This window comes from Hemitrygon akajei, chromosome 1 (assembly GCF_048418815.1).
Source record: "Hemitrygon akajei chromosome 1, sHemAka1.3, whole genome shotgun sequence".
Lineage (NCBI taxonomy): Eukaryota > Metazoa > Chordata > Chondrichthyes > Myliobatiformes > Dasyatidae > Hemitrygon > Hemitrygon akajei.
The window spans coordinates 101,700,793-101,725,780 of record NC_133124.1 but is presented as its reverse complement, the minus strand read 5'-3'; the positions used below and the strand labels follow the sequence as shown (position 1 = coordinate 101,725,780).

At 40.4% G+C, this 24,988-nt stretch overlaps 1 protein-coding gene across 4 annotated transcripts in view; it reads left to right on the top strand.

Moving 5' to 3' along the window:
• phf20l1 (PHD finger protein 20 like 1) overlaps positions 1-24,988 on the top strand; it is a 102,613-nt gene that overhangs the window by 23,101 nt on the left and 54,524 nt on the right. For all 4 annotated transcript variants that reach the window (XM_073048578.1, XM_073048560.1, XM_073048552.1 and 1 more), the window contains exons 6-9: positions 7,967-8,055; positions 13,540-13,750; positions 17,578-17,709; positions 22,755-22,837. In XM_073048578.1, coding sequence (XP_072904679.1) covers positions 7,967-8,055; positions 13,540-13,750; positions 17,578-17,709; positions 22,755-22,837 — 515 coding nt within the window. The remainder of the gene's footprint in view (positions 1-7,966; positions 8,056-13,539; positions 13,751-17,577; positions 17,710-22,754; positions 22,838-24,988) is intronic.

Below are 24,988 nucleotides of genomic sequence, written 5' to 3'. Positions count from 1 at the left end.
ATGTATTTTTTGGAATGAGTATGTGAAGCTCTGGGGTGAGGCCTTCTACAAAAGCTGTTTGGAGTCAGGTGTTCCAGTCAATAAGATAAGATTGGAAGTGTGGGTTGTAGAGGTGCCTTGCCCTCTTTTTAAAAAAAAAGACATACAAAGTCAGGTTACTGACAGAGACTCCACTTTACAAGAAAGATCTGTTTATGTGCAACACTCCTCGATCAAAACAACTTTCAGAGGACCTTAGCAGAAGAATTGTAGAGATACATGAAGCAGGAAAAGGCTACAAGAGCATTTCTAAAGACGTGAATGTTCATCAGTCCACAGTAAATAAGAGAAATTGTTTGCAAATGGAGGGAACTCGGTACTGTTGCTGCTCTCCCTAGGTGTGGGCGTTTTTCAAAGATCACACCAGGAGCACAATGTGCAATGCTGAAGGAGGTGAAAAAGAACCCAAAGGTAACAGCAAAAGACCTGCAGAAATCTCTAGAACATGCTAAGTCTCTGTTCATGTGTCCACTATAAGAGCAACACTGAATAAGAACAGTGTTCATGGAAGGACACCTGGGAGGAAACCACTGATCTCCAACAAAAAAACATTGCTGCATGTCTCAAGTATGCAAAAGAACACGTGGATGCCCCACAATGCTTCTGTGACAATGTTCTGTGGATAGATGAGACAAAAGTTGAACTTTCTGGCAGAAATGCACATTGCTATGTTTGGAGGAAATAGGACACTATACAACAACACCAAAACCTCATCCCAACTGTGAAGCATGATGGAAGGACCATCATGATTTGGGGCTTCTTTGCTGTCTCAGGGCCTGGACAGCTTGCAATCATTGAGGGAACAATGAATTCAAAATTGTATCAAGACATTTTACAGGAGAATGTCAGGGTAGCAGGCCATCACCTGAAGCTTAATAGAAGTTGGATCATGCAACAAGGCAATGATCTGAAAGACAGGAGTAAATAAACAACAGAATGGTTTAAAAATTAGAAAATTTGTTTTTTGGAATGGCCAAGTCAAGGTCCTGACCTTAATTCTATAGAAATGTTGTGGAAAGGCCTGAAACAAGCAGTTCATACAAGGAAGCCTACCAACCTCTCAGTTGAAGCAGTTTTGTAAGGAGGAATGGCCTAAAATTTGTCCAAGTTCCCAGAAATAAGAGGAAATCTGCAGATGCTGGAAATCCGAGCAACGCAAACAAAATGCTGAAGGAACTCAGCAGGCCAGGCAGCATCTATGGAAAAAAATACAGTCGACATTTTGGGCTGAAACCCTTTGGCAGGATTGGAGAAAAAAAGCTGAGGTATGGATTTGAAAGGTGGAAGGAGGGGAGAGAGAAACAGGCAATAGGCAAAACCTGGAAGGGGGAGGGATGAAGCAAAGATCTAGGAAGTTGATTGGTGAAAGAGGCTGAAGGCCATAGAAGAAAGAGGAGAGAAGTGATGGGCGGGCAAGGAGATAATGTGAGAGAGGGACAAGGGGATGGGAAATGGTGAAGGGGGGTGGGTGGTGGAGGCATTACTGTAAGTTTGAGAAATTGATGTTCATGCCATCAGGTTGGAGGCTATCTAAGCAGAATATAAGGTGTTGTTCCTCCAACCTAAGTATGGCTTATCCCGACAGTTGGATGGACATATCAGAATGGGAAGTGGAATTAAAATAGGTGGTCCCTGGGAGATCCTGTTTGTTCTGGCGGATGGAGCGTAGGTGTTTGATGAAGCGGTTTCCCAATCTACGTAGGGTCTCACCAATACACAGGAGGCCACACCGAATACAGTATATGACCCCCAACAGACTCCTAGGTGAAGTGACACCTCATCTGGAAGCACTGTTTGGAGCCCTGAATGGTAGTGAGGGAGGAGGTGCAGAAGCTGTGAAGCACTTGTTTTACAAAGAGCCACACTGGAAGCACTGAACACAGTATATTATCAGAAATGTTTGGTTGAAGTTATTGCTGTATAAGGGGGGGGGGGGGTCACACCAGTTACTGAAAGCAAAGGTTCACACAGTTTTTCCAACAAATCCATGTAATATTGGATCATTTTTCTCAAAAAATAAATGAACAGGTGTAATGTTTTTTGTTTCATTTATTTAATTTGGTTCTCTTTATTTAGTTTTAGGACTTGCGTGAAGATCTGATCACATTTTAGGTCATATTTAAGCAGAAATAGAGGAAATTATACAGAGTTCACAAGCTTTCTGGCACCACAGTCATATATTGTTAGCTGGTTCAGTTGACAGCTATTACCTCAGGGCTGTTGTACTTAATTTCACAACCTTTCATGGTAAGCATGACTGTGGTTCACCGGCACCATTTTGAATATCTTTAACTTTCAAGCAAGTGTGGGACCTTTTAAGTGGATGAAGTTTCATCACCATGGCCAGGATTGAGGCAGGAGTGGGGACTCCAAGCCAGACAGAAATATGGGAATGAGACCCCCTCTACCCAGTATCTTGTTAGCAAATGTGCAATCACTGGAGAACAGGATTGAGGATTACTGTATCAAAGGGAAATGAGAAATTGTTGTGCTCTGTGTTTTAATGAGGCATGGCTTACTCACAGCTTGCCATATTTGGCGATCAGTCCCAAGGTGTTCTTGATACACACGATGGACCTAACTGCTGATTCAGAAAAGGTAAAATGTTGGGGGGGCTGTTTCATGATAAAATCTCTGTGCTCCAATTTGACAGTTTTGTCATAGTTGTGTACTCCTGACCCAGAACACACAATAGTTAAGTGTCGACCATTCTATTTACCAAGAGAGTTCTCCTCTGTCATCCTGATCACATATTTCACATACTACCAGTAGATGACTGTAATCAGGCACCATGATTATCATGGACTTTGTTTAAAAAAAAGTCATAGACGAGCGTGTTCCCACAAAATCATTGGGTCTTCCTAACCTGAAACTCTGCATGAACCAGGAGATCTGCAATCTGCTAAGGAGCAGATGAGAGGCATTCAGATCTGGCAACCTAGTAAGATGCAAGATGATCAGATGCAATCTCCAGAAAGCCATCTCATGGTTAAATTGGCAATTTCAGACTAAACTTGACTCAGTGAAGGATGCTTGATAGCTGTGGCAGGGCTTGAATGCTCTTACCTCCTACAATGTGAAAATAAAGTGACATAAGTGAAACAGGGTTTCACTTCCAGATGGGTTTCATGCCTTCTATGCTCACTTTGACCATCAAAACATGGAAGAACCTTCATGAACTCCCACAACCCCATTTGACCCTGTGATTTCAATCTCTGAAGTTGCCATGAGGGTGAACCCACAGAAAGCATCTGACCCAGATGTACTGCCTGGCCAAGTATAAAGACCAGTGCTGATCGACTGCTTGGAGTATTCACCAATATCTTTAACCTCACGCTCCAGCAGTCTGAGGTATCCACTTGCTTCAAGCAGACCTCAGTCATACCGGTGCATAAGAAGAACGTAGTAACTTGCCTCAACGACTATTGTCCAGTGGCACTTACATCCACTGTGATAAAGTGTTTTGAGAGGTTGGTGATGAAATGTGCTTGAGAAGTGACTTGCATCCACTACAGATGGCCTACAGGCAAAGCAGGTCCACAGCAGATGCCATTTCATTGGCTCTTATTCAACCCTGGAGTATCTGGACACCGTACATCTTTATCATCTACAGCTCAGCAGTCAACATTGTCAACCCCTCAAGATTAATCAATAAGCTTCAAGACCTTGGCTTCAATACCTCCTTGTGCAATTGGATCCTTAATTTTCTCACTTGCAGATCCCAGTTAGTTAGGCTTGGCACAACAGCTCCCCTACAATCTCCATCAGCACGGGCACGCCACAGTGCTGTGTGCTTAGCCCCCTGCTCTACTTGCTTTATATTTATGACTTTGTAGCTAAGCACAGCTCCAATGCCATATTTAAGTTTGCTGATGACATCATTGTCATTGGCTAAATCAAAGATAGTGATGAATTAGCATATATGTGGGAGATTGAAAGTCTGGCTGAGTGGTGCCACAACAGCAACCTCTTGTTCAGCGTCAGCAAGGCAAAGTAGCTGATTATTGACTTCAGGAGGAGGACATTGGTGGTCCATGATCCAGTTCTTATCAGGGAATCAAAGGTGGAGAGGGTCAGCAACTCTAAATTCCTCAGTGTTATCATTTCAGAGGACCTGTCTTGGGCCCAGCACTTAATTGCAAAGAAAGCACAGTAACACCTCTACTTCCTTAGAAGTTTGCAAAGATTCAGCATGACATCTAAAACTTTTCAAACTTCTATAGATGTGTATTGGAGCATATAGTGACTAGTTGCATCGCAGCCTAGTATGGAAACACCAATGCTGTTGAACGGAAAATGCTACAAAAAGTAGTGGCTACTGCCCAGTCCATCACAGTAAAGCTCTCACCTCTTGAGCACCTCTACATGGGGCACTGTCACAGGAAAGCGGCATCCATCATCAGGGACCTCCACCACTCAAGTCATACTCTCTTCTCACTGCTGCCATCAGGAACAAAGTACAGGAGCATCAGCACTCACTACCAGATTCAGAAACAGCTATTACCCCTCAAACATCAGGCTGTTGAACCAGTGGGTATAACTTCATTCAATGTCAGTCGCCCCATCACAGAATTGTTCGCACAATCTATGGACTTGCGTTCAAGGACTCTTCATCTCATGTTCTAGATAGTTGCTGCTTATTTATTTTCTTTTTTTCTTTTTTTGTTCTCTTTTGCGCATTGGTTGTTTGTCCACCCTATTGAATGTAGTCTTCCATTGATTCTGTTATGGTTTTTGGATTTACGGATTATGCCTGCAAGAAAACAAATCACAGGGTTGTATATGTAGACGTGCATGTCCGTTGATAATAAATTTACTTTGGGCTTCCATTGCAGGATGAGGAAAAGAGCAACTTGTTTTCTAGGACTTCACAGCTGGTAGAGTTGCTGCCCCACAGCTCCAGAGTTCTGGGTTCAATCCTGACCTTGGGTGCAGTCGTTGTCTGGTTTGCACGGTCTCCCTATCACAATATCAGTATCCCCCATGTCCTTCAGTTACTTCCCACATCCGATAGATTAGTATGGTGGGTTGAAAATTGTCCAATGTATGTGATTGAGTGATAGAATCTGGTGGTAGTTGTTGCAACTATAGGGAGAATGAACTAAGAATGCTTGTTGGAATATGGGGGAAATAAAAATGGGATTAATGTAAAATTTGTATAAGTTGTAAAAACAGGCAATTGATGGGTCAGCCATAGACTAGGTGGACCAGAGTCATAGAACAATAAAACAGATATAGGCCCATCAGTTCAGTCAGTCCATGCCAACCATAGTAACTACCCTTCGAGTTGTAATTTCCTGTATTTGGCACATGTTCCTTTAAGCCCCATCCTTCCTTGTATCTATCCAAGTGCTTCCTATTGCACCTGCCTCAACCACTTCCTCTGGTAGCTTGTTCCATATAATCACCACCCTCAAAGACAACAAATTTCAAAACACATGCAGGTGATAATAAACCTGATTCTGACCCTCTGCGTGAAAGTGTTTTCCTCTCAAATCCTTTTTAAATCTTTCTCCTATCATCCTAAATCTATGGCCTCTGTTTTTGGATTATCCTACACTGTGGAAAAGACTGCTACTGTTCACCTTACCTACGCTGCTCATTATTTTATAAACCTCTAAGGCAACATCTCATTCTTCCTTGTTCTATGAATGAAGACCTGCCCTGGTCGACCTCTCTCTATAATTCAGGCTCTGTAGTCCTGGCCACATCCTTGTAAGCCACAAACATGAAACGCGTCCTGATGAAAGGTCTCGGCTCAAAACATTGACTGTTTATTCAATTCCATAGATGCTTCCTGACCTGCTGAGTTCCTCCAGCATTTGTGTGTTTTGCCTTGAACATCCTTTAAATCTTTTCTGTACTTGTTCCAGTTTAACAACATCTTTTTGTTTACAGGGTGAATAAGACTTGTCAGCTTAAACCAACCTGGCCATTTTCCTCTTAACTCCTCATTAGCAAGGTGTTTTTGCCCGTAGAACTGCAACTTACTGGATGGTTTTGGTTTTTGCACCATTCTCTGTAAACTTTAGAGACTGTTGCAGATCAGCAGTTTCTGAGATTCTCAAACCACACTGTCAGTTACCAACAATCATTTCATGGTCAGAGTCACTAAGATCACATTTCTCCCTATTTCTGATGTTTGGTCTCGATAGCAACTGCATTTCTTGACTATGTCTCTGTGTTTTATGAATTGATTTGTTGCCACATGATTGGCTGATTAGATATTTGCATTAATGAACAGGTGTGGAGGTGTACCTAATAAAATGGCCACTGAGTGTCAGGCCAGTGCTGGTTTGACTTTACCAAATGCATCACTGCATACTTTTTTGCCACTCAACGCACTCTCCTAGGTGATCAAAATTCCCCTGTAATCTATGGTAGCTTTCTTCACTATTAACACTATCTGATTTTCTGTCATCTGCAGACTTACTGATCAAGCTTTGTGTATTTGCATCCAAAACATTTGTATAAATAACGTATAATAAGGGTTTCAACACCAACCTTTAACTATCTCTCTCTTTTGAATCTATCTGCTAATTCCCTCTGGATTCCATGGGACCTAACCTTCCACAACTGCCTAACATGTCGGACCTTCTTGAAGGCCTTGAAAATCCAAATAGACAGCATCTACTGCCCTACCCTTATCTACCCTTTTGGTTACCTCTTCAAAAAACACTAAAAGATCCATCAGCATAACTTTGCACACACTGAGCCATGCTGCCTCCTCTTATTTAGACTCTTTCTATCCAAATGTTGCTGGATCCTATCCCTTGGAATTCCTTCCAGTACCTTTCCCACTACTAACATCAGGCTTACAAGCCTGTAGTTCCCTGGCTTGTCCTTGTTACCTTCCTAAACAACAGGACAACATCAGCCATCTTTCAGACCTAAGGAACTTCAGTAGCCGATGGTGAGGCAAACACCTCAACCTCCCACGAAGTATGAGGATGCATACTCATAATTTCTGTGGATTTATCCTTAATGTGCTGATAATACCTGTTTCCATGGACCTCTTTCTGTGCTGCATGTCACTGACCCAGAGCTCAAATTGTGTGATGGTTAAGAAGGCCTTTAAGATCTCTGACATGATTGCAAGATGAACAGTCTGTTCTCTTCAGTGTCCTGATTAATGTTCCTTTATCTTATTATAATAATAAAGCAGAGTAAACCACTAGCGAGAGAAAATCCCGAAACATCGACTGCACTTTTTTCCATAGGTACTGCCTGACCCGCTGAGCTCTTCCAGTATTTTGTGTGTGTAAACCATGAACATCTTGTTTTTTTTAGAGCTTTTCTCAAATTGAAGTTGTTGCACTTGGAGTACTATGTCCACTTTTGATCACTGTTATAGAAAAGTTGTGGCTAAAGTGTAAAGAGTGCAGAATAGATTTAAGGATCTTACCAGACTAGAAGGTTGGAGTTACATGGAAAGGTTGTCCAGGCCAAGTCTTTATTCCTTGGAACGTAGGAAAATGAGAGGTAACCTCATATAAATGCTTAAAATTATGAGAGGCATGGATGAAATGGACAGTAACAGTCTAGGGGAGTCCAAAACTAGGCAGCATAGGTTTAGGGTGAGAGGAAAGATTTAAAGAGGCAACCTTTTCACGCAGAGGATGGTGGGTATATGGAACAAGCTGTCGGAGGAAATGCTTTGAAATAGGACAATAATATCTTTTAAGAAGCACTTGGAGAGATGCATAGATACGTGGAGGCATGGGCCTTTGATGGATATGGGCTGAGCACAAGGAATTAGGGCTGGCTGGGTGAGCGTCGAGGTCAGTGTGGACGTTGACCAAAAAGCCTGTATCTATGCTGTATTGCTCTAGGTTTGTGGCATAAATGCATCCTAATAAAATCCTTACTTATGTCTTGTATCCTCTAAGAATGTACTAGATCTAATTCTTTTTATTGACTTTAACAGGCACCTACACAGTGCAGTTTTATGATGGTGTTATACGGTCTCTGAAGCGAATACATGTAAAGTCAATGCCAGAAGATGCCAAAGGGCAGGTAAGCTATTAATCATTTAGATGCCAAGGGTACTTGGAGATCATTGCTGTCTATAGATGAGGGACATGATTCCTGTTTCAGTGATTTTTGTTCATGGATTCCTATCTTGAAGTTTTGGTGTTTGAAAGAAAGACAGACTTACATTTGCAAAGTGTATTTTGCATCCTTTTTAGGGCATTTTAAAGCATTTAACACTCATTTTTAAAATGTGGTTTCAGGTGTAATGTAGAAAATAAAGCGGCCAATTTGCACCAAATAATTTCCCACAAACAACACCTTTATAGCTACCAAATAATTAGTTTCAGTATTGTTGCTTTGGAGATAAAATAGTTTGACAGTTGTGCCTGTTTTTTTGAACCTCAACTAAATGACTATTATTTTTGTGTGCTTTTGATAATAGAAACACTCCATCATCTATTCTCTTGTGAGAGCATCCCACTATGCGTAATGTGTTGGAAAATCTATGTTTGAAGATAAAATTTGGGATAATTATCTTTTCAGTTTAGGTTTTTACTATTTCTGACAGTGCTGTATCCCTCTTTCTATCACTCATTTCCCTTCCTGGTGCTCATGTTCACATTTCCTGCCCATCATTACAGAGAATGTGCACTCATCAGGTTTTCAACATAGCCTGTCAATCACACACTTCTCTCTAATTTTCATGCTATTATGGCACCTTTCTTTGTCAATTTCACATGCTTTCTCTAAGCTTGGGATGCCACCTAAGCTCCTGGAAATGTGTTAGTATTTTGATTGATCGCCACAAAATCCAGCAGGTATTATCCAGAAGTAAGTTTGCATTTTCATAAGAAAATGAAATACTTGTCATCGTTTTTAAAGAAAATAATTCTCCTTGAGATCTGGAGGAGGATGCATCTTAACGGGAAGGTTTGCTAGTACTGCATGAGGAGTGGGGCAGATGGTGGAGTAGTGTGGAGACATGTTGTTAAGACCTCAGACAGAGTAAGGAAGCAATGGTTGAGCATGGTGGGACTAATGTTCTGAGTTGTATATTTCAAAGCAAGGAGTATTGTAGGAAAGGCAAATGAGTTCAGGGCATGGATTTATGATACTGTAGTCATTATTAGTTGCAGGAGGGGCAGGATTAACAGCTCAATATTCTGGGGTTCCATTGTTTTAGAGGTAATAGAGTGGGAGGCATTGGAGGTTGGTCCAGAAGGTTCAGTCGCTTGGCATTCAATATGAGGTAGTAAATTAGATTAGACATTGGCTTTGTGGGAGAAGCCAGAGAGTGGTACTGGATGGATGCTTCTCTGACTGGATGCAGCAGGGATCGCTGTTGGGTCCTCTGTATCAATAACCTAGATGATGATGTGGTTAATTTAATTTGTGGATGATGCCAAGATTTTGGGTGTAGCAGACAGACTATCAAAACTTGCAGTGAGGACTGGACCAGCTGGAAAAATGAGCTGAAATTGGGAGATGGAATTCAGTGCAGACAAGTGTGAGGCGTTGGACTTTGGGAGGACAATCCAGGGTAGGACAATGTTTACAGGCAAGAGAATTCAATATTCATACCATCAGGTTGGAGAGTACCCAGGTGGAATATAGGGTGTTGCTCCTCCACCCTGAGGATGGCCTCATCTTGGCATAAAAGGATGAATCAACATGTTGGATTTTAAAATGTTTGGCACTGGGAAGTGCGGAGGTGCTCAATGAAGCTGTCCCCCAATTTGTGAGGGGTTTCACCAGTGTAGAGGAGGCTGCATTGGGAGCACCAGACACAATAGATGCTTCCAGCAGATTCACAGGTGAATTGTTACTTCACCTGAAGGACTGTTTTGGGGCCCTGAATGGAGGCGAGGGAGGAGGTATATGGCAGGTCACTCAGGCCACTTGCAGGGATAAGTACCTGGAGCGAGATTTGTGGGGAGGGATGAATGGACAAGGGAATCGTGGAGGGAGTGACCCCTGTGGAAAGTGGATGGGGCAGGGAGGTAAAGATATGTTTAGTGGTAGGATCCCTTTGGAGAAGGCAGAAGTTGTGGCGGATAATACTTTGGATTCGGAGGCTGATGGGGTGGTAGGTAAGGACCAAGGGGACTCTATCACTGTTACAGTGGCGGAAAGATTGGATGAGCATGGATGTACAGGAAATGGAGGAGATACGGGTGAGGGCAGCATCAGTAGTAGAGAGAGGGAAACCCCTGTTTAAAGAAGGAGGACAGTGGAGGTGAAAAAACTGAGAAAAGGGTATTATAGCATTCTTACAGGAGATAAAGAACATAGAATAGTACAACACATTACAGGCCCTTCGGCCCACAATGTTGTGCAGACCCTCAAACCCTGCCTCCCATAAAACCCCCCCACCTTAAATTCCTCCATATACCTGTCTAGTAGTCTCTTAAACTTCACTAGTGTATCTGCCTCCACCACTGAGGCAGTGCATTCCACGCACCAACTATTCTCTGAGTGAAAAACCTTCCTCTAAGATCCCCCTTGAACTTCCCTCCCCTTACCTTAAAGCCATGTCCTCTTGTACTGAACAGTGAGTGGTGCCCTGGGAATGAGGCGCTGGCTGTCCACTCTGTCTATTCCTCTTAATATCTTGTACACCTCTATCATGTCTCCTCTCATCCTCCTTCTCTCCAAATAGTAAAGCCCTAGCTCCCTTAATCTCTGATCATAATCCATACTCTCTAAACCAGGCAGCATCCTGGTAAATCTCCTCTGTACCCTTTTCAATGCTTCCACATCCTTCCTATACTGAGGCGACCAGAACTGGACACAGTACTCCAAGTGTGGCCTAACTAGAGTTTTATAGAGCTGCATCATTACATCGCGTCTCTTAAACTCTATCCTTCGACTTATGAAAGCTAACACCCCATAAACTTTCTTAACTACCCTATCTACCTGTGAGGCAACTTTCAGGGATCTGTGGACATGTACCCCCAGATCCCTCTGCTCCTCCTCACTACCAAGTATTCTGCCATTTACCTTGTACTCTGCCTTGGAGTTTGTCCTTCAAAGTGTACCGCCTCACACTTCTCCTGGTTGAATTCCATCTGCCACTTCTCAGCCCATTTCTGCATCCTATCAATGTCTCTGCAATCTTCGACAATCCTCTACACTATCTACAACACCACCAACCTTTGTGTCGTCTGCAAACTTGCCAACCCATCCTTCTACCCCCACATCCAGGTCGTTAATAAAAATCACAAAAAGTAGAGGTCTCAGAACAGATCCTTGTGGGACACCACTACTCACAACCCTCCAATCTGAATGTACTCCCTCCACCACGACCCTCTGCCTTCTGCAGGCAAGCCAATTCTGAATCCACCTGGCCAAACTTCCCTGGATCCCACGCCTGAATAAGCCTACCATGTGGAACCTTGTCAAATGCCTTACTAAAATCCATGTAGATCATATCCACTGTGCTACCCTCATCTATATGCCTGGTCTCCTCCTTTGAGAACTCTATCAGGCTTGTTAGGCACGATCTGCTCTTCACAAAGCCATGCTGACTGTCCCTGATAAGACCATGATTCTCTAAATGCCCATAGATCCTATCTCTAAGAATCTTTTCCAACAGCTTTCCCACCACAGACGTAAGGCTCACTGGTCTATAATTACCTGGACTATCCTTACTACCTTTTTTGAACAAGGGGACAACATTCGCCTCCCTCCAATCCTCCGGTACCATTCCCGTGAACAACGAGGACATAAAGATCCTAGCCAGAGGTTCAGTAATCTCTTCCCTTGTCTCGTGGAGCAGCCTGGGGAATATTCCGTCAGGCCCCGGGAACTTATACGTCCTAATGTATTTTAACAACTCCAACACCTCCTCTCCCTTAATAATCAACATGCTCCAGAACATCAACCTCACTCATAACTGGAGATAGGGTAGGAAGCGGTATAGTCGAGATAACCATGGGAATCTGTAGGTTTATAAAAGTTGTCACTTGACAGTTTGTCTCTAGAGATGGAGACAAAAGAGATCGAGAAATGGGAGGGAGGTGTCAGAGATGGACCAAGTGAATTTAAGGGCAGGGTGTGTAAGTTAGAGGCAAAATTGATAAAATTGATGAGCTCAGCATGGGTACATGAAGCAGTGCCAGTGCAGTTGTCAGTATAGCAGAGGAAGAGTTGAGAAGTGTAACAGGTTGTTCAGATTGAGTACACGAGCTGGGATGTTATGTTGAAATTGTTTAAGTGTTTGAGGCCAAATTTGGAGTATTGTCTGCAGTTTAGGAAAGTTGTAAAATGACATTGGAAGAATACAGAGAAAATTTACAAGCATATTGCTCTGACTGGAGGACATGATTTATAAGGTTAGAACTTTGTTCCCTTGAACATAGAAGATTGAGGGGAAATTTGATGACTGTATATGAAATGATGAGGGGTATAGATTAGGTAAATGCAAGCAGGCTTTTCCCACTGAGGTTGGGTGAGACTGGAACTGGTGGTCAAGGGTTAAAGGTGCAAGGTGAAATGTTTAAGGGGAGCATGAGATGAAGCTTCATCCCTCAGGGTGGTCAGAGTGTGGAATAATCTGCCAGTCCAAGTGGTGGATGTGATTTTGATTTCAACATTGAAAGTAATTTGTTGTTATTTCTTATATCCAATACATTTTGGGTAATACCAGAAATTAAATTTTTTTGGGGTGACTTGGTTTTTTCAAAAATTAAAAGTTCAAAGTTCAAACTAAATTTATCAAAGTACGTATATGTCACCAGATACTACCCTGAGATTCTTTTTCTTACAGGTATTCACAGTAAGTATTAAGAAACACAATAGAATCAATGAGAAAAATACGCAGAACAAGATGGACAAACAACCAGTGTGCAAAGAACAGCAAACTATGCAAATTCCAAATGGGAAATAAAGCAAACAAAAGAATAATAATAAATAGGCAATAAATATCGAGAACATGAGATTAAGAGTCCTTGAAAGTGAGTCCGTAGGTTGTGGGAACAATTCAGTGTTGGGATGTGTGAAGTTATCCCCTCTTGTTCAAGAGCCTGATGGTTGAGGGATAATAACTTCCTGAACCTTATTCAGGTTATTAAGCTATCAAAAATATAATGGTCTTTTTTCCTTCCAGTATCTTGAACATTAACATTGTTTGTTATTTGGAAGTATTGTTCCAGAGCCGCTGTTCATTAAATAGTAAAATATTAAATAGCAAAGCAGAGCCCAAATCTACTGACACCTGTGACATGTAGTTAGATTAAAGATTACCTTCTGATTTGGTGTTGAGGCAGTTACAGAGGCCTTTTGTTTTTACCTCTGCCAGTGTAACCTGTTGCTTCAGTGCTAGCTAAATTTCTTGGTGAATGCTGTAACTTTGGAAATTAAGCTTGTTGAGACTCGAGGAGTGAAGCCCAATAATCTCTATTGAAATGTAACCAGGTTTAGTATGCTTGGACTTCCAGCATCTGCAGATTTTCTCTTGTTTATAGTATTTGGGATATGTTTTTTAAAAATTGTTGGAAATGGCTCTAATTGAGACTTCTGTTACAGGATTGGTTAGCCCTTGTTAAAGCTGCTACAGCAGCTGCTGCCGCTGCAAAGAGTAAGCCAGTTGCTAAGCACCGAGTTAATAAAGAAAAGGAGGAGAGAAAAATGGGAAGAGGATCCCATTTCAAAAAAGAACGAAGGATATCAAATGCTAAAGTAAAAGAGGATGAAGCACAAAAAGATCAAGAAGAACCTGTAACTGTTGCTATCTCAGGTTGGTATAACAGCAACTTGATTTTAATTAGCCACTTCTTTTTAGGAAGAATGTCCAAAAGTATGATAAATCTGCATTGTGCCCAATCTAGAATAATCTTTTCATAAGAAATAGTTTCTAGAACTGATAAAGTCCTGTTGAATCTGTAACTAGTGGTCACAGGTTAAGGGTGAAAGGTGAAATGTTTAAGGGGAGCATGAGGTGAAACATGAGCATCACTTTTACTTCACATTCTAGTCTTAAAAATAAAATAACTGCTCCTATTTATAATTTTAGTTATTTTCTGCACGTCTGGATGTCATTTTTAAACTCAGTATTTGTTTAGTTCACTATCTTCTCTACCTCCTCTCTGTATGCCCACTCATCTTTGATGCCAATGAGTCCAATCACTGTTGTATCATCAGCAAACTTGATGATACGGTTTGAGCTGGATTTGGCAGCACAGTCATGAGACAGCACCAGACTGAGCACAAGACTCTGCAGGCACCAGTGCTCAATGTGTTGGTACTTGTGATTTTGCTGCCAACTCGGACTGACTGGTTCTTTCTGTATAGAAGTCTGATGTTCAGTTACAGAAAGGGGTGTTGAGTCCCAACGAAAGCTCCAGCCTCTGAGGGATGATCAAAAACAGTGAAGTGGGATGGAAAATTAAATTAAAATAAATCTTTGCAGACTGATATGTTCTTTTTCCCATTGACTTGTCTCTTTCCATGTTCATCCATGATGCATCTCATGCCCGCCACCATCTTGACAATGTCCTAGTCCCAACCAGCTCATATTTGCCTTGGACACAATTCTCTTCCTGTCCCCTACACCTCCCCATCTCAACACTTCTGTAGTTAATTAGAATGAGCTGAAGGTCCTTCGCATTCTTAAATGGAGGTTCCCAGAACTCTTAACATCATAAACCCCCTTAGCCTGACTGAAATCTTTCTTTTACTTTGGAGACTCATCTAAGAGATACCTTTGTCCCCTCAAGCATACCAGACCATGAAACCAACTGTGCATCTATTGAAGTTGTCAGAGTTTTAAATGACATGCTGTATCAGTGCAAACTTCTAAGAAATAGTGCTATCATGCTTTCTTTGAGATGGCATTTACATGTTAGTACCAGTTATTGCTCTGATATGATGATGCCAAGGAAGTTAAAGTTACTGACTCCCTTCTGTCTCAATCCCCTAATAAGAACTCTCTCATGATCTCTGACTTTTTTCACCTGTAGTTTAATCAGTTCTTTATTTTTGCTGACATTTAATGAGCGGTTGTTGATGTGACACTACTCAACCAGTTTTTTAATCTCCCTCCTATTTGCTGATTCATCACCATCTTTGGTTTGACCAACAACAGTAGTATCATCTGCAAACTTAAATATGGCATTGGAGCTAAGCTTGGCCACACAGTGTCCAGATATAAAGTGAGTCAAGCAGGGGTCTAAACACATATTCTTGTGTTGCACCTGTGCTGATGTTGCCAAACTGTACTAGCTGGGGTCTGCCAATGAGGAATACAGGGATCCAGTTGCACATATGACTGTGTGGCCAGGCATAGCTGAAATACCATCTATAAATTTGCTGGCAATATAACCATTGTTGGTAGAATCTCAGGTGGTGACAAGAGGGCGTACAGGAGTGAGATTTGCCAACTAAGTGGTGCCGCAGCAACAACCTGGCACTCAACATCAGTAAGACGAAAGAGCTGATTTGATTGTAAGATGAAGGAACACATACCAATCCTCATAGAGGGATCAGAAGTGGAGAGACTGAGCAGTTTCAAGTTCTTAGGTGTCAAGATCTCTGAGGACCTAACCTGGTCCCAACATATCGATGCAGTTATAAGGAAGGCAAGACAGCGAGTATACTTCATTAGGAGTTTGAAGAGATTTGGTATGTCAACAATACACTCAAAAACTTCTATAGTTGTACCATGGCGAGCATTCTGACAGGCTGCATCACTGTCTGGTATGGAGGGGCTACTGCGCAGGACCGAAAGAATCTGCAGAAGGTTGTAAATTTAGTCAGCTTCATTTTGGGTATTAGCCTACAAAGTACTCAGGGCATCTTCAGAGAGCAGTGTTTCAGAAAGGCACTGTCCGTTATTAAGGACCTCCAGCACCCTGGGCATGCCCCTTTCTCACTGTTACCATCAGGTAGGAGGTACAGAAGCCTGAAGACACACACTCAGCAATTCAGGAACAGCTTCTTCCCCTCTGCAATCTGATTCCTAAATGGGCATTGAATCTTTGGACACTACTTTTTTAAAAATATTCAGTGTTTGTTTTTGCACGTGTTTAAAAATCTATTCAATATACGTAATTGACTTACTTAGCAAACATGAGGAAATCTGCAGATGCTGGAAATTCAAGCAACACACACACAAAATGCTGGTGGAACGCAGCAGGCCAGGCAGCATTCGTCAGGACGAAGGGTCTCGGCCCGAAATGTCGACAGTGCTTCTTCCTATAGATGCTGCCTGGCCTGCTGCGTTCCACCAGCATTTTGTGTGTGTTAATTGATTTACTTGTTTTTTATTATTACTTTTATTTATTATTATTATTATTTTTCTTTCTGCTAGGTTATGTATTGCATTGAACTGCTGCTGTTAAGTTAAGAAATTTCATGTCACGTGCTGGTGATAATAAACCTGATTCTGAGGGAGTTATCAAGGTCTAGCTCTTGGAGTTTTGTCATTAGTTTCGAGGGGATGACCATGTTGAGTGCTGAGCTGCAGTCATTGCAGAGCATCCTGATGTTTGTATCTTCAGTGTCCAGATGTTCCAGAGCTGAGCGAAGGCCCAATGAAAAGGCATCTGTTGACTTGTTGTGCCAGTAGGAAAATTAGAGCAGATCGGGTCTAAGTCCATGAACATGGTTCAGTCCACCGACTCAAGCGAGCCTAGTAGCTGCTCCTTTGCCTCCAGTGACCTTTTTTGTGTTTTCTTCTAGTATCTTGCTCTTCGTATCTTGCTCTTTTTTCCTTGCCTATAAGCAGGTAGGAGGAAGACAGCCAGATACTCAGATTTACTGAAATACAGTCGAGGGATAGAACAGTAGGCATTCTTAATGATAGTGTACCACTGCTTGACTGCGTTGTATCCTCCGGTGCTGCAGGTAATGCACTGATGGTAGTTGGGCAGAGTGTTCTTCAAACTAGCCTGATTGAAGTCCCTAGCAAGAATGAGAAAGGCACCAGAGTTGGCAATTTCTTGTTTGTTAATCATGGCACTCAATTTATCGACTGCTAACTTGGTAGCTGCTTTTGGCAGATTGAGGTCAATGTGGGAAGGAAGCATTGGATTGATCTTGGAGTAGGTTAAAAGGTCAGCACAAAATCATGGTGGAGGGACATGTACTATGCTGTATTATTCAATGTTCTGTGTTCATGATCTTTAATTTTGTAATTCTCAGAATTCTTTATTTTTGCCTTGTTCTCTCATAACTTTAAATTTAATTTCAGCTGCCTTCTAATCTTTCATAGGTCTTCCCTTCTGTTCCCTTTTCCTTTCTCTATATTTTATGACTTGCCAAAACCTGTTTCTGGATTTGGTTTTAAAAATGAAGTTACTTGAAACATTAATTCTGTTTGTCTCTCCACAGATGTAGCCTAACTCAGCATTTATGGTATTCTCTGATGTTACTGCCTTTGTTTGGATAGTTCATTGTTTAAGTTATTGACATAAGACTTCATGATTGAAATTGGGTGGCTCATCAGGTCAAAGGTCCTGTTCCTATAAACTATGTTCATTTAAGCAAAAGTTGAGTTTGAAATAATGTAACTGTAGTGGCATGTCCAGATGTGAATTTTAATGATTTTTCATTTTTATTAACCAGGAAACTCTGAGCCATTGATCCTTGAGCCAAAGCAGAATTCCGCACAAGCAGAGACATCAGGAACTAGGAAGAGGAAGGCCAGTGTTATCTGTTCATTTCAAGCAAAAAGAGCACGTCTCAACAAAATTACAGGTTGGAATTTAGTTGAAAAGTCACATCATGTTGGCACAAACATATCTTTGATGAACCCTCTAGCTTAGAGAATCACACAGGCAGATGGGATATGCCCCAGTCTTTAACAGATACAAGAGATGAAATTGCTGAGGCCTTGACCAATAGCTTTTACACAGACAAGGTTCCAGAGAACTGGTGAGTAGTTTAAGATTGTTTGATTATTTAAGAAGGGAGATGGGGATAATCCTGGAAGCTATGTCAATGCAGAGTACAGTGAGTTTCATGTCAGTCGTAGGGAAGTTACTGGAGAGTCAGACAGCATGGCTTTTTATGGGGCAAGTTGTGTCTTACTAACCTGCATGAGAGTTTTGAGGAGTTGATGAAACCTTTCTAGGCTAAAGTGATTTCAGTGTCAGGACAGCCCATGACTGTTGCAGCCAAAATTTCTTTACCACCTTAAAAATTCTGATAAGTTACGAAGAAGTTCACAAGGGGCTTCTGGTTTGTTATGCTTTTTTCTTCTTCATGGAGACAAGCACATTTGTATGCAGAACACCAGATACCTTTCCTTTATTCACAATGGTATAATATGGAGGGGGTGGTGGTAGAAGATTAGTGCAGTAGTGATAGAGAATTACATAGGAGATTCCATGGATGTGAAAGGTATGTTGCCTTCCAGGTGCCAGGGTCTCTGATCGGGTCCACAGCATTCTACTGGGGAAGGAGGAATATCCAGAAGTCGTGGTATATACTAGTACTAACAGCATACGTAGGAAAGTGGATGAGGTCCTGAAGAGAGAATATGGGGAACTAAGTAGAAAGCTGAAAAGCAGGATCTCAAAAGATCTCTGGATTGCTGCTTTTGCCATATGCCATTGAGGTTAAGAATAGGATGATTTGGCAGATGACTGCATTGCTAAGGAATTGCTAAGGGTAGGGGTTAGAGTATCAGATGTTTGCATCTTTGGGAGTTCTTCCGAGGAAAGTATAACATGTACAAAGGACAGGTTACACCGGAACTCAAAACGAACCAAGATTTTCCAGAGCAGTTCAGGGTGGGTTTAAACTAATTTGGCAGGAGCATGGAAACCAGAGTGACAAGGCAGAGGATTGATGCAGTGTGTAGTGAGATTGTGAGAAAGGATAGGCAGATTAGAGTCAGTGGGATGGGTTGAAGTGTTTCTTTAAATAGTAGGTTCAACAGTTTGATAAAAATGGCACAGAGTAAAGGGGACAGTGCAGGAGAGGTTGCAAAATTCTCCAGAATAAATAAAAAGACAAAAGTTTAGAAAAAGGATAATAATTTAACTTCTGGTAGCATGGGGGCAAAATACTCAAGGATGATGAAACATAATGGTGTTGTATTTAAATGCATGGAGTATATGGAATAAGGTAGATGATCTTGTAGCACAGTTAGAAATTGGCAGGCATGATGTTGTGGGCATTACTGTGGTGTGGCTGAAAGATGGTCATGGTGCTCAACATCCAAGGATACACAAGGTATTGAAAGAACAAGCAGATATGTAAAGTGGATAGGCTGGTTCTGTTTTGGGGAAAAAATAAATTAAATCCTTTGAAAGAGGTAACCTAGGATTGGAAGATGTTGAGTCCTTGTAGGAAGAGTTAAGAAGCAGCAAGGGTAAAAAGATACTAGTGGGAGTTAGATATGGGTATCTGAATGGTAGCTGGGATGTGGAGTATGAATTACAACAGGAGATTGAAAATGCATGTAAAAAGGGCAATGTTATGATAGTCATGGGGAAAATTTCAATATGTAGGTAGGTTGGAGAAAATCAATCTGAAGAGAAGCAATTTGTAGAATGCCTACAAGGTGGCATTTTAGATCAGCTTATGGTTGAACCCATTTGGGAAGAGGCAATTCTGGAATGGGTGTTATGTAATGAACCAAATTTGCTTAGGGATGTTAAGGTAAAAGAACCCTTTAGAGGCAGTGATCATAATATGTTAGAATTCATCCTGAATCTTGAGTGTGACAAAATAAAATTTTATCAGTATTACAGTGCAGTAAAGGGAATTACAGAGGCTTGAGAGGTGAGTTGGCCAAAGTTGATTTGAAGGGGGCACGAGCAGGGATGATGGTAGAGCAGCAAAAGCTGGAGTTTCTGGAAGCAGTTTGGAAGGTGCAAGATAGATACATCCATAGAAGTAGTATTCTGAAGGAAGAATGAGGCAACCATGGCTGGGAATGGAAATCAAGACAGCATAAATAGAAAAGAGAGAGCAAAAATTTGTGGGGAACTACAGGATTGGGAAGGTTTTAAAAATGTATCGAAGACAGCTACACTTGCTATAAAGGTGAAGGTAAGCTATCCAATAACATAAAAGAGGATCCCAGAAGTTGTTTCAGATACATAAAGAGTAAAAGAGATGCAAAAGTGGATTGCTTTAAAAGGACACTCGAGAGGTAGTAATAGGGAACAAAAATGGCGGATGAACTGAAAAAATTTGTGTTAGTCTTCACTGTGGAAAATGCCTACAATATACCAGAAATTTGAGTGTGTCGGAAGAGAAGCGAGTCTAGTTGCCATTACTAAGGAGAAGGTGCTGAAATATCTGAAGGTAGCAAAGTCACCTGAACCAGATGACTACACCTTAGACTTCTGAACAAGGTCGTTTCAGAGATTGTGGAAGCATTAGTAATTGTTTTAGTAATCAGTTAGTAGTTTCAAGAATCACTATATTCTCAAAGAGTTCCACAGGACAGGTAAACTGCAAATGTCACTCTTTAAAAAGGGAGGGAAGCAAAAGCAAGAAATTATAGGCCAGTTTCGTGGACGGTAAGATGTTGGAGTCCATTAATAAGAATGAGGTTCGGAGTATTTAAAGTCTTATGATAAAACAGGCCAAAGTCAGCATGGTTTCCTTAAGGAGAAATTTTGCTTTGTCAAATCTGCTGGAATACTTTGAGGAAGACACAGGCAGGATAGACAAAGGTGAGCCAGTGGATGTGGTTTACTTGAATTTTCAGAAGGCCTTTGACAAGGTGCCGAACATGAGGCTGCCTCAGAATAAAGGGATGTCCATTTAGAATAAATGAGGAGGAATTTCTTTAGCCAGAGGCAGTGAATATGTGGAATTAATTTCCATGGATGACTGATGGCCAATTCATTTAGTATATTTAAAGCAGGGTTGATTGGTTCTTGTTTAGTATGGGTGTCAAATGTTATGAGGAGAAGGCTGGAGAATGTGGTTAAGAGGGATTATAAATCAACCATGATGATGGAATGGCAGTGTAGACTCAATGGGCTGGATGGCCTAATTCTGCTTCTGTATCTTATAGTCTTATGAGTTTGTCTTTGTATTGATCATTCTGATCAAATGTATTTGAATTCCCACTTCCCAGTTGGTATTCCTTTGTACATTTTTACTATTCTACCTTAATGTTTCCCTTCTCATATGATAAATATTCTCCCTCTCATATGGCAAGCATCCTGCAGGCTGCCCGTTGGATTCTCCCATAATTTAAAAATATTTAGATATACATTTGTATCCTTTGTTTTCTTTTTGCTTAGCTTTTTGACCAGAGGCCAACACTTACTGTTTGGCTTTTGTTATTCATTTCTGCAGTTGGAGATTAAATTGAAAGGATTCTGAAGTGGCTGTAGTTGCTGCAAACTGGAACTAGAAACAAACTGCTGGCGGAGCTTGGTAGGGAAGGCAGCACCTGCAGACGGAAATTAACTTCAACAGTCCTTTATCCTCCACAGATGTTGCCTGACCTGTTGATTCTTCCAGCAGTTTAATATGTTTAAGATTGATTTAATTATGTGACCTGGCCATAGTTCACTTTGTACATTCAAAAGTGTTTAATAAATTTTTGAATGTTTTAAGTATTGTGATATATTGGGTCAGTATAGTGAAGTAAAAGATTGGCCATGAACTTATTGAATGGCACAACTGACCTGAGGGAACAAGAGGATTACTCTATATTAATTGTTCTGAAATTCTTAACCGAATACAAAATTAAACAGGAGCTGCAAGTATGCCATACAGATTACTTGAAGATCCACCAAAACACTGGAATTAAAATTATATTAATCACAATTATGAGGAATATTTGTATAGATTACAGTAGCTTGATCAGTTGGTCAGTGTCATATAGTTTGAGCAACCTGTTATGTAGACCATGGTGTACAACTTCGTGAATCACAATTATGTTCGTAGCCATGTATTCTTTGCCTTATTTTGAAGCAGCAGCATTCTTTTTGTGTAGAAATGCCAAAATCACAGTCATAATAAAAGGTAATCACTAATAAATGTATCAAATAATTCAGGATAAACTTCTTAACCCACATTATTACCTTCTCCACTGTCAGTGTAGTTAAGGCACATAGTGCAAGCACAAAAAAAATGCAATAGAGAAGTACATGAAGGAAATTGGGTGGTGAAATGGTGTTATGGCATGTTGAACACAAATAGGAGCATACTTTGGATTGTAAGGGCAACTTTTGCTTTGCAAATTCTGTGTAATCTACAGAAACTAGGTTGTTCTCTATCTAGATTTCTAAGTAAAATGTGAACAATTAGAAATAATCTATTAAAAAGTTAAAGACTCATTGCAAATTTGGTGAACCTAATATGTTACACAATTTTTAAAAGCTTTTAATTATACACAACAATAACCATTCTATTGTGATCAAAAAAAGTCTTAAATTTTGTCACTTGCAGTAAACTGTAGGTCTGTATCATTTGTTAGTGAATTTCTTTTAATTTTTGTTCCACTAATAGTTTATTATTTACTGCTGTCTAGAATAAAAGTGTTGCAGTTGATAAAACTAGCTTTTTGAGACATTTTTCACATCCATCAACATTAGAAAGCTAAACTGCTGAATAAATATTTGCTGTTATTTGAAGGGTTTGTTTCTAATGACATAATACTAGACTCTTTTGTATTTCTAAATGGATATTGAGTGAGAATCTAATGGGCAAAGCCCTTATATTCTAGCATTCATCAGCAGTTGCTTGAGATGAAAAACTTCTTGCACTGTCATATTTGTTCACTTCTAGCAGTGATATTGTTTGGTAAATTATCTATTCTGTAGGCCTTTTAGCGTCAAAAGCTGTGAGTGGTGATGGTTCTGAATTGCTAGAAGATAGGATTGGAAGCCACCCTGTGCCTGATCAGGTATGAAATTGTTTCTATATCTACTTTAGATAGGTGCAGAGATATTGAGGTAGGAATGGGATCATGATGCGAAATTTGAGTTTTAAAAGCCCTCAGATTTTTGAGTGACCAGCAATAAATGCTTGATATTTTAAATATCTACTGCTATATTTAGTGTTTTTTTTCATTCACTGAACAGACAATACATCAATTTATTGCAGTTGCTTGATTTATATCATGCCTTGAGAGTGAACTTAAAGACTGAAATGACAATATAATTCTCTGTGATTGTTCTGTCATTTAGTGGGATGATGACCGATCTGCAACATAACATCACGTGTCCGCCTCTTTTCCAGATTTTTTCATGCATTTAACACAAAAAATTCTCATTTGATTTTAATATTAGATTGTTGAAGTATTTTACAAGCTATGTTCAGTTTTAGATGAAATACTGTCTTCATCTTCAGTACAAAAAGTTCTTAATTTGATTCTGTGGGGGAGAGGGGGTGGGGTGCTAGCATGGGAGAATGCACATGCATTTTCTTTAATTTATGGCAAAAGGATATGCTTTTATGCGCTTTCATTGCCTCAGCATTTTACAGCTCATGGAGTCTTTCCTCAGTCTGAATTTTCCTCAAAGTGTTTTTCTTAATTCCTTTCTATTCCTTCCAAGGAATAATTTAAATCTATCTCCTGAAGTTATCGATCCCTTTGTTTCTCATAATTTAACACACATAATTAAAGCAAAGCAAGTAACCTCCTTGATAATCTTGCCTTAGTACTGTTTTCACATCTTTACTGGACAGTGATGACCAGAACTGTGCACATTATGGTAGCTATGGCATAACTGATGCTTTATATAATTGTGTGTGCTTTCTGGTTATAAAAACAAGTACCCTTGACGCCTTATTAACTTCCTTGTATCTCTGTACTCCTGCTTTCTTAAGATATGAGGAATACACATTCAGTTTCTTTACATTGTTTTTTATGCTCCCTTTTATTGTGTTTGCCTTCATTAAATACTCGGCATTAAATGGCAAATTAAAAATTAATGCCCCCCTTCTTTCCTTGTCTATCATATTCATTACTGGAGTCCATGATTTCCTTCTAAAAATTTACACTGCTAAATTTTGTATCATTTGCCTCATGTCCCCCAAAAGTTCTGGGTTCTGGATTATTAATAAAAATAGCAAAAAAACAAGAGATCAAATAAAAGCAGAACTGAACAGTGTTTTATTACTAAAACTACCATTATTACTTTTTCCAACTGAGCCAGATTCAAAATAAATCTGCTACTTCCCATTGAATCCATTGGGTGTCACTATTATAGCCAATATGTATGTATGATTTTGTTAAAAGTCTTATATTCATGGAGAATACATGCATCATATGCACTGCCTTCCTTGCATCTTAACAGAAGTACTTATCAAATATAAGGTTCCCTAACATTCTTTGATTAATTTGTCTTTTAAAATACTAATTAATGCTAACCCTTTGGGATTTTTTCCAGCAATTGACTCATGAAAAATGTTAACTTGACTTGTATGCAGTTTCATGGTCCAAATCTTTCTTGCCTTTTAAATTAACAATGGTTATAGTTTTCCATTCTTTTGCCACTGTCTCTGCAACTGGAAAGTGATAATGGAGCTTTGGCACTTACCTGTTCTGAGTCTGGCCTGCACAATATCAGGGCCTAGTGTTAAATCAACTTTTAAAGGACAAAGACATTTATTATGTCTTCCCCATCTGTGTTTATCATTCACAAGATTTCTTATGTTTCCTCAATGTCAATGTCAGAAATCCTTAACCTATCTGGAAACTGACAAAGTATTCATGAGGAAGAAACAAGAGGAACTCTGCCGATGCTAGAAATCAAAGGAACACACACAAAATGCTGGAGGAAGTCAGCAGGCCAGGCAGCATCTACAGTCGGAGTACAGTCGGCGATTTAGGCCGCGGCACTTCATCAAGACTGAAAAGAAATTAAAAGTCAGAATAAGAAGGTGGGAGTAGGAGATGAAGTAGTACCTGGTAATAGATGATAGGATGTTAGATGAAACCAGGAGAAGGGGAGGGGTGAAATAAAGAGCTGAGACTTCAATTGGTGAAAGAGATAAAGGGCTGGAGAAGGAGAAATCTGATGGGAGAAGAATAAGGCCACAGAAGAAAGGG